The sequence below is a fragment of the Pyxicephalus adspersus genome, chromosome 5 (genome assembly GCF_032062135.1).
Source record: "Pyxicephalus adspersus chromosome 5, UCB_Pads_2.0, whole genome shotgun sequence".
In the NCBI taxonomy this organism is placed as follows: Eukaryota; Metazoa; Chordata; class Amphibia; order Anura; family Pyxicephalidae; genus Pyxicephalus; species Pyxicephalus adspersus.
The window spans coordinates 137,018,065-137,034,346 of record NC_092862.1 but is presented as its reverse complement, the minus strand read 5'-3'; the positions used below and the strand labels follow the sequence as shown (position 1 = coordinate 137,034,346).

The window sequence follows — 16,282 nt, the reverse complement described above, 5'->3', positions numbered from 1 at the left end:
GTTGCTAAATTCGGCATTTGCATATTGGAGGACCAAAGGGTTCAAGAAGCATGATGGGGTCCTTGATAAAGTTCTTTTCATTCCTGACATGGAGTCTGCCTATCACCAGAAATGAATTATAGTGAAAAATCTTGTACTTAAAGTATATCTGGATAGGATAGGAACTCCTATGATGTTTTTATGGTGGCCTAGGTCACCACTGGGTAGAGTCCCAGTTTGGAAACAGAAATTCAACATTTTCAGACTGATTCAATATAAAATACAACAGGCAAAATCCAAACCTCATTGCAGTCTATTGCAAATAACCCTGGCATAAATCAGGGCCAATAAGACTTGGCAATAAATTCATACGCAGCAGTAATTGTGTAATCATGTAGACTTGTAAAATCATTGAAAGTCCACTTTAACTCAAAGGGTATGTAGACCCTAATAATGACCACCTCCTATTTGTAGCATGTTGGTGTAATAAATATGCCTTTTGGAAGCATTTTGTCGTATCTATTTGATAATTGCAAAAAAAGATTTTATTCCTTCAGAAATAGAACTTGTTAGAACTTCTGCACAATGCCACACTGGTATCAGCATTGTTGCGAGCAATCTCTGGGCACTACAACACACCACCTCCCTTTATTATAGAGAAAATGGGTATGGGATGTGTTTTGTGCTTCTATGTTTAGCTGCTTAGACTTTACATTTTGGTTGCTGGAAATTATCTATCTTATTCATTTCCAATAAAAATGGAACAAATGAACACTGTACACACAACACTGTTAAGCTCTATGGAGAGGGGGGGACAAGCAGGAGGCTCCCCATTGCATTTTCCTCTATAGGATATGATGTGAACACTCTTCTCCGTTCGGTTGATTAGTTACCACCGCAGCTGAACTGTTGGAGGACTACTGTATATATGCTAAATTTTCTCGATCACAAATGTTTGTTTTGCTTAACCATCATCCAACAAAAGTACACAGTTAAAAGCAGAAGCCTGACAGAGCAAATGAGTGCAGCTACCAAATCCAAGGGCTGGAATGTTTCTAAATAATGAAAACCTGATTTATAATGACACCATAAACAAAATAAGTACTAGCTCCATTGACCTAAATCTTTCTTCCTCAGGTTGTTTGATGTGTGCACTGTTTCGCGAACGGACAGAGAAACAAAGCTGACACTGGTATTTGAACATGTAGACCAAGATCTGGCCGCCTACCTAGACAAAGTACCTGAACCAGGACTACCGAGTGAGACGATAAAGGTATCAATATGCTTATTTGTATAGATGGTGTATCTTTTTCTTCGTTAGAGAATAAGTCTTTGTATATCTCATACTGAAAGACAGCATTGTGAAATACTTAACGTTGGTCATCATTTTGAAAGCCCAAATGTTTAATTTGATGTTTCCTAGTTTCACTCGTGGTTTCTAATTCAGTCTGTTCTCAACCACATTTTGTGTGTCGTTATTTAAAACCCGTCAAGTCAATTTAGTTGTCATGACAATATTTTAAAAATTTTTAAAGAAGGGTATGAACATAAGACGTTCTAGTAGATGGAAAACCACAGCAATATGTAGAAATCCATGGTAAATAGGGCAATTCCAGTCTACTTTACTGCGGTAGGGTGTGAGGATGGTGGGAAGGTGCTAGTGTAGGAAAGCTAGGGAGCGCAGGCAATAGTTTATTAGATCCCTGCTTGGTTTCCATGAATGCAGTCATCTGAGGGCTTTGCCAGCCTTCTTCCTTCTGCATAGCAGTGGTTGCCATCTTTTTGGTTGTCACGCACCACTAAATGCACGGACTCCAGACCGGGCATGTGTGGGGAGCCATGTGTTACTCAAAGGGGAAGAAACTTTCCCTAAAGTGACGTCATGATGCCAGAACCCACCCAGGCTTAGAGCTGTGATGGGAGAGTGGGCGTGTTGTGTCCAGAGATGTCCAGAGTACGGGGGACATGGTCCGCAGCTCTTGATGGTGCGCCCCCCGCCAGCAGGCTCCTCTGACCCCGCTGAGGGGTGCACCAGCCAGAGTTGTGGTTTACCAATATTTTCTTGTGGACCATCGGTTGTTGACCATTGCTTCAGAGCATCTTCAGTGTTCTACCCAACCCCTTTAAGTTGGGTGCACCACCCAGCACTTTTCCATAACCACCCAGCTTACTGAAAAGTTGGCTCAAAATACAGGGGCATTAGATAGTTGGGGTAAAAATACAAAGATGATGGAAAAATGGGACATACTAAGAAGGTCGGCCTTAGAACTTTTGAACAAAGTAAAGGGGGTCCATAGAAAGCTGACATAATTATAGAGGTTACCGGAAACAACAACTGAGAACACTAAATTTGACATGTGCTGCCCTGCCCAATTTTTGATCACCTGCCTATTGCTTTTTCTCACCCAGCTTTAAAATTATTTCTGGTTAGAACAGTGTTGCTTGTAATGTGCTGTACCTCATTAAATGCTCTGATGGAGGGAGTAAATAATAAATATTCACTTACTATAAAAATTCACTTACCAAAGTGGTTTGGTGAATGTGAATTAGTTCACTTTGCATAAAATACCCAATCATGTGCAAGAAAGTTTTGTTTTTCCATGCACCTGAATAAATAGCTGAAGTCATTGAGTAAACTGATTTGCTGAGCTAAGTAATGTATCCCTTGCAAGAAAATAAATCTGCCCCTGTATTCCCATAGTTTAGTATATCAGCCTCAATCTCTATTGATTGAGTTGTTGCCACATTGCTGAGAACTTGAAATTGTGTGCCCAGAGAACACAAAATGGGACTTTCACACCTTTCTTTTTTCCCCTCTACCTGCTAAGCTATATAAGAATATTTATTACTTTGTGCTGTTTTTTTTTCACTTTCTTTGTGATGACAGATCTGCTTAGACAATTTTCAGTTACTTGCCTAACAAAATATGTTAATTGCACAATTTTGTTTTCTTGCATGTTTTTTTTGGATTGAATTTACATAACTGCCTAAAATGTGCGATAGTAATGGGGACAGATAAGAATCTGATGGGGAGGGGGTGTTGCAAAGAAAATGAGGGTGATTGGGCTAAGGATGAATTTAAAATGGGCGAGGATGGGTTGGAACGTAGATAAGGGTATTATCGCGTAAAACTCTGTTGTGAACCCCTGTGGGAATTTCATTATTTATGCTCTCATTTGCTTACTATTTCATGGGTGACAGACTTATTGAAAGGTGAGAGATAATACCTCCAATTTGTTTTGTCGGTTTTAGAGGTACCAGGTAAAACAAGATGACTGAAAATGCTCCCAAAAAGGCCACAGAATGCAAGTGTTGGGAGAAAAAATTAGAACCTCCGTTAATGTTTAATTGCTTTTCTGTGTCCCCACGAGAGATTTTTCCATGCTTCCTATCCAGGTGACTGCTAACAGACAGAATTACCTTGTAGTCTCCTCCTTCTATTAAAATGAAATTAAGTTAAGGGCATACAGATAAAATGACCTTGTGGAGCAAGCTCTAATCTTTCATAATATCCATACCTGGTTTACATGGTTAGGATGGAATGCTATGTTTTCCAATATGAACCAAGGATACATGGAATGGCTGTCCCGAAGTATCAACGGCTTCCTTATAACCGTCTGGTAACACAAAAATTCCACTGGATCGTTATTATTCTAAGCACAAGGAGAACATTCTGCAGCCATTAGTGAAAATATCTTTAAACCCTAAAACCAAGCAACAAACCATGGTTTGGTCAAAAAGGAAGTGCTTCATCATGATCGCGAGGGGATCCTTCGTTCTGTGGCAAAACCTTTCTTTTTGCTTGGTTTTATTTTGAAGAATTTGATGGATTCTGCGTGTGGGAGACACAAGCCACTGGGAATTGAACCAGTGTTTTTCAACCAGGCATCTGTGGAATGGTAGGTTTCCTCCAGAGTTTGCCTGGGGTTCCTTTAATAATGAGCGATTTTGTGCCTTTCGGGTCTGTCAAACTGACACCAATGATGTTTTTGGGCAACTTCCTTGTGACCACCGAGCTAATGTACTGTGAGCTGTGGATATAGTAATTATAGAAGGAGTTCCCTGAAGAACTGAAAGTTATCCCAAAAGTTCCTCCATCAAGAAATATCAAGAAAGGTTGTTCTAGGCATTTATCACATCTGATGTTTTCCTCCAACCTATTTTAAGATGTTTTGAGGGATCCACAAATACTGGCAGCAAAGTTGCTTTATCCGTTTGAGGTTCTTGGAAGCCAAATTGTCGCTTTTAAAATTGCACAGACCACATGCACACAGTCTGCAGGGTTGAATTTTAATCTCCAAGATCAGCTTTCATCTCCTCAAAATCATTTTGGCAAAAAAACAATGTACCACATATTATTTGCTTATAGACTTTATATAGTACATTACATACACTGGCACCTCTGCTTCTCATCCCACGTGACCACTAAGGGGAATACAAAGGTGAAAAAACCGATTAATCAGACTGTTGGACCTCCCCATGCACTCAGAAAAGCATTCGGGGGAAGTTGTTAGGATCTCATCGTATACCTAACAGACATTTTCATGTAATTCTAACATCATAACACCCACACAGATTGAGGCATTTGTTTCTCCTCGGCTCGGCATGCAAGCTTGCCTAAATTGATGTATAAGTCATTCCCCTCCGCCAGGAATAATATTCACAGTATTAAACGAAACATTTTTTTTGACTACATCTAAATGTTTCTACCACATGAGGAAAGTCTCATGGGCACTAAGTGGAGCCGTATTGTAGCACCGTTACTGCCTCGTAACATCTATAAATTGTGAAATTTGCTGCACCAGCTATTTGTAAAAATGTCAGACTTAATCATTGTAATGCCAGAAGGTGTCTGATAATCCATAGGAACTGTTTTTCCAAGTGTTGCCAAACTTGTGTGTAGGTTTACTCTGGCAATTACAAGGAAATGTAAACATATAATGTGCTATACAGATAGGTGTTCCCTTACCCTCACTTTCTATAGAATATATGTAAACCCAGTCTTTTGAATCTCATAAAGTTTAAACATATTCATTCTTTTCAAATTTGCAGCTTTTATTGGAATACCTGAAGCAATGAAGGTCCTTGTTCAGACAGTTCCTAATATAGGTTTACAATGCTCTGTCCCGGTCTTCTGGTTGTGATCCAATTCCAATAGGGTTGGCCATTCCAACGTACACTAGGCACACATGATTCACCATTGTCACCAACAGGAAACCAGTCATGGCTCTTCAAGATTTATTAATGCTCTCCAAGACCGGAGAAGGTAAGCTTTTATCGGAGAATCTGGGTGGTCTAGCAAACCTGAAATGGATAAGGTCCAGGATTGCCAACTTTTGTCAATTAGTGGCAAATAGTTTTTAAGCAATCTCTTCCAGGTTTGCTGGATCACACCTGTTCTTCAATTATAGTCTATCTTCTCTGGTCTTGGAGAGCCTAAATAAATTTGGTTGGTTTACTAGAAGAATTTAGGTTGTTTTTTGCATTTGGATTTTTGCATTGCACATTGCACATTTAATGGTTGAAGTCAGCAGACTCATTTACTAAGTTTATTGATCCGGAAGGGTGGTTTAATAAACATTTTCCAGGGACAGCTGTACACATGCATGATTTGCGCCCAATATTATCATGATCGTCTAGTACAGTGTGTGTTGACCTTATTAACTTGGGGGAACCCCTTAATATAGCAGAGGTTCTCTGAAGACCTTAAAGTTATAAATACTATATCTACATCTAGCAGTACATTTAATGTGATTGTCGGTGGGAAGAATACCTCTTGAATTGCTGGCCAGAGTAAAGGCTGCCAACTTTACTGATAGCCAAAAAGATTATTGGTGTCAGTTAAATTGACCTGAGAGGCACAAACTGCTCATTGCTCAAGGAACCCTGGTTGAGAAAAACTGGTCTAGTATGTATATGTAGCCTAAAGGCTCATTCAAATTTAATTGACTGTTGCATTGGACCTGCAGTTGACCTGCTTCAAGTGGGATTTGCAGTACCATAAATTGTTCAGATCTTAACCCACTTACAGGGAACAAAAGTCTCCTAAATTGTTTTTGCTCAGCAGTGCAGAAGAAGATAGAAGTTGGGGGAATTTTGGCTTGTTTTGTAATCATAGACGTTAAAATAAAATAACAGAAAGATTAGTAATTTGAAGAAGTGCTGATGATTACTTCTGAATTGTCTTGGCCGACCTTGAGTTTACTCGATAAGACAGTTTTGACTAATACTCTTTCCTGAAAATAGATGTGTGATATTAATGGATGTCTCGATTGTGCAGCTCTTCAAAGGGACGTCCCCGCTGATTCATGATTTGAGCATTTGGGACTGTTAGGGGGACAAAGAGAAAATGAGAGCACAGCAAGAGCAGGCTACAAGAGTTGTTAACTTTTAGCAGTTGGTTTTGGCTTTCTGAGACTACATGGGTTTGGGGTGACACAAGGGTGTTTCCTGGAAATGGAAGCTGTACATTTAACATATGTGGTTTAGTAGAGGTAATCATTGTGTGGGCCCACTGCTAAGGTTTATCTACTTATAGTTATGTAAGGCTGTATGGTTGCTTGTCTTCTATATAGTTACATGGAAATAGAAACTTTTTGCAGTGCTATTTTTGTCTACAAAAATAGTGTTCATGCACATGTAAGCTCAGCCTATTATAGTCTTTACTTAGTTTAATTTAATTATAGTTGAACACCAAGGCCAAACATGGGGTCTGTGCCAATGGACTTTTGTTCTTGCCAAAACTGCTTCTCTTCTCATAGCAGTCTGAGGATGCATGAAGCAGGTCATAGAGAGGTCAAGTTTTTGCTGATGGACTGCATTTCCCCAAAGCAAATCAGCACAGTCCATTATACTTCCTGCACCCCATGGTTTAAAGGCTATGCTCCCTGGCAAGTGGCAGGGGATTACCTGAGTCTACGTGTCTCCTGGTTTTCACCAGAGAACCCCAGAAGAAGTGATGGGTTAGTAACCCTAGTGGCCACTAGATTGCTTTGCCTGCCGGGGGATCAGAAGTCATGGTCCCAAGGATCTCTCTACCAGGGTGGAGCAGGGTTTCCATGCACGGACAGCCAGTGAACAGGTACCGTGGTCAGGCAGCCAGCGGGCAAAACTCTGTGGTCAAGATGGTCGTAAGTGGTGGCAGGCAGCAGGCAATAATTGTCATCAGAACAGGCCAAGGTCCAGGAACTTGACCCAAGGTCAGGGACAAGCCAGGGTCGGTATCCAAGAAGTCAAATGGGCAGAATAGTGCTGATCAAGTAGCAGGTAACAAGCTGAAGATTCAGCAACCTTTGCCTAGGTATAGAAAGGCTTAAACAGAACTAGCAGCCAAAAGTAGGACATGATTTTGACCAGGAACTAATCTGCCTGTTGGCTGCAGGACATACGGTACATGGGAATGCTACAAACTGTTAAAAAGCGGAGTTTTGCGCACAACGGTAACACGACCCTTCGTATCACACTATTATGAAATTAATGTTAATAGCAGCCTTTCCTGACCATTTTGGACATGGGAGAATAACTTTACTATATCCACAACTCACAGTCTATTGGTGTGGTGGTCAGTGAGAAGAATGCCTCTTGCATTAGGAAGAATGTCACCCTTACATATGGTCAAAAAGATCATTGGTGTCAGCAGTAACTGATCCCAGAGGTACAAATTGCTCAATAAACCCCTTGCAACCTCTGATGGAACCCTGGTTGAAAAACACTGATCTAAAGGGAAACGGTTGTCCCTCCTTTCAGTACTACTGGAATTGATGAGCAGAAGGAAAGGAAAAACTCGCCATCAATTCAGTTTTAGGTGCATGGATGCCAGTATGTTCAACCCATTCCCTATGAGTGCAGGGAGCCATGAACTTCCTCCATAGGATGGCACCTGGACAGCATCTTGCACTCAACAAAAATGCAAAAAAACATCAACCTCCCTTTTATTAATGGTCTTTAGCAGGCTATTGGCAAGTTTTAGGAAGTGCTCAAACTTCCAAAAAGCCTCTGACAGCTTGTGAAAAGCAAAAGCTCTATTGCCCTTAAAAAATTGTCTAACTCTTCCAAAATGGAGCTGCATGATATGTAGAGAACATCTTAGCGCTATAAAAATGCTCCATTAAAGTTAGCGGAGTACACCTTTCTTCAGGTTAGTGATGACGAAGTTTAAGCCATGCCCATGTGTACGGGAGCTGTTGATGTAGGTTCAAGGCTATCCTATATGAAGGTTCCCAGATACGCTTGTCTCATCTATTCCGAGTTCCTCTAACTCTTATTTCAAAGTGCCGCCAGCAAAATCAGCTTAGCGCACTGTTCCTGGTGATAAAGATCATGTGGTCACCTTAATTGTGTTGTTAGTTCCCCCATGCATTCATGTGGGCAACATCTTTTGTGACAGCTGTGCATTATCCCTCCATTTCAAGGTACAGTTACATATAGTCATACGATACTCTTTAGAAATCATACCGCTGCCATTAGTGGGCCGAATGGGAACGTCTGTTAAGTTATTTCTACCCTAACTTGTAGCTTTATCAATTTACATCTCTCGTTACAGACATTTGTAAAAAGGCAGCGCTATAGATTGACAGTAAAAGTGTGAGAATACATCAATATCACGGGGGGTTGAGAGTTTATCCGGCCATATGTTTAAGGTGATATAAAACTAGGAAGCACATGAGCCAATGTAAATAGAAAGTTTCCAGACACCTTTTTATGGTGTTTTTAAAAATATTAATAAAATGTCCTGTCTGACTCCACAATTAGTAAGTATAGGGAAGAAGAAACAAAATGAATGGCTCTTTATTACAGCAAATGTGTTTGTAAAGGTCAGTTATATTTGACGTTTAACAACTATACTCAACGCGAATAATAACAAAAAAGAAGTGCATACAATCTTAACTCAAAATGTACATAGGATCAATAACCACATATAATTAATAAGTACTCCATAATACCGACACGTTTCACCGTTTTGGCTTCTTCAGGGGATTTCATAGAGACTTATATTAGTAGTAGATCATGGCTGGTGATTGTACTGGTGGTGGTGGTAAAATGTAAGGGCTGAAGGTAAACTCAGGTAGTTGAGATACTTATTAGATTCAATAAGGAGGGAGAAACAAAGTTTCCAAAAAAATAGTTTTTTGCTGATGATTAGGAAGGGTGATGTGTGATACCAATAAAAGAAGCAGGAGAAGAGTAACACGGAGTACTTATTAACAATATGTGGTTATTAATCCTATGTACATTCTGAGTTAGGATTGTATTCACTTTTATTTTGTTATTAGTTGAGTTTTCTATAGTTGGTAAATGTCAAGTATAACTGACCTTTACAAGCATATTTCATGGCATAAAGAGCCATTCTTTTTGTTTTTTTCTTCCATATACTTACCAATATACCTGGCTTGGCAACTCATTAACTATTTGTAATCATATATTTTGGAATCCCACATTAAATGCACTATGACTCCACAATTAGATTTCTTTTTTTCTGCCAATGCGTTCAAGACTGCTTGCACGCTGCCTGTAGGGAAAGCACTCAGGAGATGTAGTTCTGGTAGTCTGTCTAACCTGTAAACTATCTGCTATGAGCGACCTATCTATATGTGTAGAGTACAAACTCTTAGGAGACGTAGTTCTGGTTGTGTGCCTAATATGTGAACTATCCTCTACAAACAACAGTTTGCAAAGAACCATCTATCAACTCACAATGTTATACACAGAGCAGGAATTGAATTGTTGGAAGAGCTCAATAGACTGCTGTACAAACTGCTGATGCGATCGTTTAAAGATCCATCACGCAACACACGCCTACTGGCCACACATGCGCTGATGCCTGCTAATTATATTTTGCCTGGCATCTCTACACACGATAGACGATGAAAGATTGTTGCCAAAATAAATGAATCGGAATGGTCCATCAAGATTGATTTCTCGTTGCATCCCAGAATCAGTGGTCAATTATTAAGTTTGAAAAACAATTATTCAATGTGTGCAGATAGTTTAGTTGGCTTAAAACCAAATGAGTTGTAATGAAGTTGTAATAAAATGACTTTTGAAGCGACATTACCATGATAAATGATATTCTAGTAAATGATGACTAATTAAACCTGGCACCCAGAGTCCTATGGCCATGGTGAAGAGATCCTGCAAATGTTGAATATCCTATGACATACAAGTGGTTGCCAAAACTAAAAATCCTGCATGTCTGCACACTTAGTAATAACAAGAGTAAGTGGACCTGAGCAGAGCCAGTGGATGACTGAGCAGTGTTTCTCAACCAGAACTCTCAACCATGGAACCCTAACGTTTCTCTAGAGATTGTTAGGAGTTCCTTGAAAAGTTTGTGCCTCTTAGGTCATTATAGGTGCCTCCAATGATCTTTTCGGTTATCTGTAAGAGTGACATTCTTTCCAATGGCCAGCAATGTTCCTACTGACCACCAGTCTAATGTACTCTGACATGTGGATATTGTAACTATAGAAGGATTTCCCTGAAGACCTGAAAGATATTGCAAAGGTTTCCCCATGTGAAAAAAGGACAAGAAAGGCTTAATCAGAGTCTGGCTGATTAGTGATGGCAGTGCTAATAACTAAGCCCCCTATAAAGTCCCTGTGCTCCCAAAAAGTCCAGGTTGGCACAATGGATACAAGGGTGACAATGCTACCCTTGAGTGCTGTTCTTACATGGTTGTCAGTGTAATAAATGGAGGGGTATTAATTTAGATGTCAAGGTCTGCAGGTAGTTTTTTCATCTTGATGAACAGCTAAAATCCAACATTATCATGTAGCTGTATGTGGAACCAGAATTCCTCTAACTCAGACCTGAAATTAGCAAAAGTAATGCTCCCTCCAGATCATTTTTTTAGCTTTAGTTAAAGTTAGACGTTCCCAATAAGATCACTGCTCCATACTAAGAGTAAAAACCTTTCTTTGCTTCATGCTGGCAGGGGACAGGCTTTTCTAGGTAATGCTTTGGCTTTATTCTAAAAATAATGGGCTCTAAAGCTAGAAGCAGATGGTAGATTCATGTCGCCTGAGACATACATTCATAGCTATCCTAGGCCAAAATCTAGCATCTGTACAGCTGTCCCCTGACATCACTCTGTTCTGTCCTGCTGGATCACTGAATGAACGGCAATCACCGCTCCCGTTTCCTTTCTCCCTCCATAGAATGAACAGCCCTGTCAGTGCAGAGTTTGTTCGTTCCTGCTGAAAGCCACAATTATCGCAAGACAATTATTTCAAGTGTAACAATTATTGCAAGTGTGTACAAAGCTTAAGACTTTAAATACCTTTTGTGTTGGTATATCTGGAATGTGTTTAGCCTTTGAGTTGGGCTTTAAACTGGATGCAAATGTTTGCAGAAGGTGAATGGTAACAAACAATGTGCAGATCTTGTATGCGGGCAATAGTAATGGTGCTGAATATGAATGATATACATATAATTGTTTTGTGTTGTGTATTGTGATGAACAAAATGTTTTCTAAAAGTGAAATAATTGGTTCAAATATTCAATTGCATTCTTCAAAAAAGACTATGACTGTGCAGATCCAAAAGTACGTGCATTAGTCTGTAAATGTTTTGGCTCAGAAAACACCACATGCATATATATCTGGGCTCTGAATCATGTTTTGGGTGACACTGGAACTGGGCATAAATAAATATAGTGAAGAAAACCTGAGCTGCCCATTGAGCAGCCTGGGCTAATCTCTTTCATTAGTATTCTTATCTGCTCCTCAGTTTGGTCATGTTTCCTGATAGCATGACAGCGTCCATTACAAGTTTTTAATGTCACATTTCCGGAACTGGGAACCCATCCAGATCTGAGTATTGAAGAATCTCTCGCTGCCCTCACAGCACCCCGCTAAACAATGCTTGGCATTGTACTGAGACTGTAAAGCCTTCCTTAAAGTACCCATGCGCTGTGCAAAAGAAAATGTTCAATATGGACAGTTAGGATTCTTTCAGGTGACCCTCTGTATGTGTGTATAGACATTAGATAGAAATGATCCTTTCCAATACTTTACACATCTGCAGGAATAAAATACCTGACACGTCACAAATATGCAACAGTTGTATCATAAAAATAAACTGGGTTTATCATTAAAGCCATCCTTGGTCTCTGACCCATTGACTTTGACTTGGCAGAAATAATGTTAGGTTAGGCTTAGTCCAGGCAGAAGGTTAAGTTGCAAATTGAAAATGACTTGGGCTGTGAACCATACCCATGGTTGAGATGGTACATGTAGTATTTCGTCTGTGGCCACTCATAGGGAGGAAATGGGGGTGGTAGTGAATCATGAAGAACCAGAGCAGCGTTTAGAGCTACCAAAATTGCTGGCAAGGTGCCAATTGCCGGGAGCCACCCATGAACATCTGTTCCCAAAGCTTAGATTTAGTCTCTGCTATTTTTTGCTACTGTGGACAAAGTCTCTTCTCTCATCATCTCCATCTACTACCTGTCCGCTTGACCCAATTCCCTCTGATCTACTCTGTGCCCATTCCTCCACCCTGGCCCCTGCCCTAACCGAACTATTCAACCTCTCCCTTTCTACTGGTATATACGCCTCCACTTTTAAACATGCCATAATTCTCCCTATCCTAAAGAAACCCTCACTGGACCCCTCCCTACCCTCCAACTACCGTCCTATCTCCCTTCTCCCATATGTCTCCAAACTTCTTGAAGGAATTGTCTACAAAAGACTCACCCATTACCTGAGCACCAACTCTCTCCTTGACCCTCTCCAGTCTGGTTTTAAAGCTGCCCATTCCACCGAAACAGCCCTTACTAAAGTGGCCATTGACCTCCAAACTCCTTGTACATGCTCTTATCTCTTGTCTGGACTTCTGTAACCTCCTCCTCTCTGGTATTCCACTAACCCAACTCTCTCCTCTACAATCTATTATAAATGCTGCAGCCAGACTCATCCATCCTTCCCACCGCACCGCTTCTGTTGCCTCTCTTTGCAGTTCTCTCCATTGGCTTCCATTTCACCTTAGAATCAAATTCAAGCTCCTGTGCTTTGCCTTTAAATCCCTCCACAGTTATTGTCTCACTTACCTTTCTGACCTGGTAAAAAAGTACTCCCCCAGCCGCTCTCTCCACTCCTCCAATGACCTACTAATGACTTCCTCACTCATAACCTCATCACACGCACGGATACAAGACTTCTCTAGAGCTTCCAGGACTCTCTGGAATGGTCTTCCTCGCCCTATTCGGCTTGTTCCTACTTTAAAAGAGCACTCAAAGCCCATTTTTTCAAACTTGCCTACCCATCTTCTTCTGTCTTTTGAAACCATCACTACTTCCCACCACTACATATCTCCCCTCCTATTGTGTGTAAATTCCCCCACCTACTAGATCGTAAGCTCTTCGGGGCAGGGTCCTCTCCTCCTCTTGTGTCACTGTCTGTATTCGTCTGTTATTTGCTACCCCTATCTTATGTACAGCGCTGCGTAATATGTTGGCGCTATATAAATCCTGTTTATTACTAATAATAATATTAATAATAATAATGGAGATCAGACTGTAGAGTTGTAACCTTGTGGAATATTACAAGGTGAGCGGCTGCATCAAGGCCTGATATGTGTTGAACACATGAGTATGACAGAGTATAACACAGTGTATGAACACAAAAATTGCACCAGGGTTGTGTAATCTGTTGCTAGCACCACAGTCCAAAAAGTAGATGGTGATTCTGGATAATACCTTACCAAAGATGGCGGCCCAATAATTTAAGCCCTATTTTTGCTACATTGGTACTTTAATTTTAATTATGTTTTCAGAAGTCTGGTCCAGGTCAGTTTTGCCGTAAAGCCTCTGGGGCTTGCATGAATGGCCAGCTTTAGTTAGACCTTCCCTTTAAGCCTAATGAATATAGGTAGTTACAATATGAGATGTGTTAAATGAGTATTACATATTGAACCTCTGTAATGTGGTCAGGCATTCCAAAGTGATGAAAACCTTAGCTGACAGCTATTGGTCCCGTGCCTGAGCAAAGCCACGGATTTGTAACAAGTAAATCTCCACTTAAGTTATCCGCCAGCAAAAACAGGTGAAATGCAGCTGACTTGTTTCATAGTGGTGTGAAAAAAGAAAAAAAAAATATTTCCATCAGATGTCTGTCAAATATGGTGATTTAGTGGTTAGTACCGCAGCCATGCAATGCTGGCATTCTGGGTAAAGCAAACCAGAAATCTAAAATTCAAAACAATGGCATAATGATGAAATGATAAAAGTCGCCTTCTAATATGGGGTCAATTTTTCTATTGAGCTCTGAATCCCGGTGACAACTAATAATTAAACTTGTCAAGGTAAAAAGCTTGCCCCACATCCTACACTATAGGCCCATCACTGACCAATGTTAAAGAGGAAGAGCCAAGCTCTTCATCAGGAACCTAGATTGGATTACTAAATTATTAAAACGACCTACATGAAATTGGTAGATTCTTCCGATATATTGTTAATGTGAATTCCCTTCTGACCAATTTACCCTAGAGTATGTTCTTGTAGGTCTGTTCTGTGGTATTAGTTCCTCTGAGACAAATAATCCATATTTTTTGAGGACCCTGCCCGAAGAGCTTACAATCTAGGAGGTGGGGGAAGTAGCACACAATAGGAGGGGGGATATGGAATGGTGGGAAGTGGTGAGGGTTTAGGAGACAGAAGCATGGGTAGACAAGTTTGAAAAGATTGGTTTTGAGTTCTCTTTAAATGAAAGTAGGAGCAAGCCAAATAGAACGAGGAAGACCATTCCAGATAGTCAGGCCAGCTTTAGAAAAGTCTTGGAACCATGCGTGTGATGAGGTTATGAGTGAAGTCATTAGCATAAACAAAATCTTGAAGACTTGGCTCCAAAAAGGCTTGTTTTGACCACTACACTTTGAGGCTTTATTTGCAGCAGTAAAAACAATGCTGTGAATGCAGTAGCTAGTGCAGATCCTATCTTTTTCTCTCACAATGCTGTAGATTTTAGTTTCTTGAAAGAGTTCTGGTAAGAAACCAAATATGGTGGCTACCATAGTATATCCATGTTCGTGTTGGCTGCCATTATTCTAATATTTGCTGCCCTTAGCTCATAAAAATAGCGTGGGTTAATCAAATGGTTCCAGGGATAAATGGGTCATGGCATGTTCCAGCCTTTGTTTCAGGCCAGTGATCCCAGAATTGCTAAAGCCAGACTAACCAACGACTAAGCTAGTGCTTTCCAAAGGAGGTCCATGATGGTAGCTCCGTATATCAGATTCAGAACTGCTGTAGGTGCCTAACATTTCGAGCCATGTGGTGTACCTGGTACCCATAATCACTGCAGGACATATAAACTAATTGGAGAAACTTGGGGAGCATTGGGTACCTGCAGCCACATGGGATCTGCTGCATGGTGGAGTTTCAACACACATTCCATAAGCATAAGTATGCATAATCTCTCTTTACTTGCTTTGTTTTAGTTTAGACCCCACACTTTAAATATGACCCTTCCAAAATAAAAATTATCAAAGGAAGAACTATGTATTACATCCTTGCAAATATTGGAGACTTGAGGTTCCCAGGATCATTGTGCTAAGCGTAGCATTGGGTTTATTACTTCAATACGAATTGAGAGGGAAACTTGTGCCCAAAAAGGGACATTTTTGAGCCGTGCCTCTCATCTAAATGTCCAACAACTCTTGAGCCTCTTTCAGGATCTTCTTATGTGATTACAAGGGCACTTGGGGTGTAGTGGGGCCCCTGCTTAGTACAAAGGGGTTAAAATCATTTTTGCTTTAGAGCATTTACTAAACCTCTCTCTGTGTGACTGCGAGCCATTGTTTTATCTCTAATCAGCAACCAGCTGGCTCGTCAGTGAATAGCGCCGCGGGCCCCTGGCCATGTTTCATGTGGGGTCTTGGCTGGGTGGCCAAGCAGGCAGCCCGCAGACAGTGTCAGAGCCATTCAAGGCTATTGGCACAGCAGTGTCCCCATTAATTTCTGCTTGTCACATGCTGTCATGCAAGTTACACCAGAGAGGAAATGACCGTTAAAGGAGAGGAAAAAAAAACTCTTCATTGCTTGTGTTCTCCCAGACATTATCTATGAGGTTAAATGAGTTGAGACAATTAGCATCCATCTAGGAACAGCTGCAGGAAGGAGAGCCCTAGATGTGAGGCCCGGGTGCTAACGCACCTTGCAGGCCTACCCACAGATTCGGTTATCAGCATCTGCCACATGGCAATCCCACAAACTACCAGTTACAGAAGTGACATTCTGCTTCCTGGAGTTACTTAGTGGACCGCCTAAGTAACTAATTTTTACATGGATTACATCTAAAAAAAAATTG

At 40.7% G+C, this 16,282-nt stretch overlaps 1 protein-coding gene across 3 annotated transcripts in view; it reads left to right on the top strand.

Annotated features, from left to right (window-relative positions):
• The window catches only part of CDK6 (cyclin dependent kinase 6), a 94,864-nt gene that overhangs the window by 35,709 nt on the left and 42,873 nt on the right, over positions 1 to 16,282 (top strand). For all 3 annotated transcript variants that reach the window (XM_072412869.1, XM_072412871.1, XM_072412870.1), the window contains exon 3: positions 1,117 to 1,252. In XM_072412869.1, the coding sequence (XP_072268970.1) occupies positions 1,117 to 1,252 (136 nt within the window). The remainder of the gene's footprint in view (positions 1 to 1,116; positions 1,253 to 16,282) is intronic.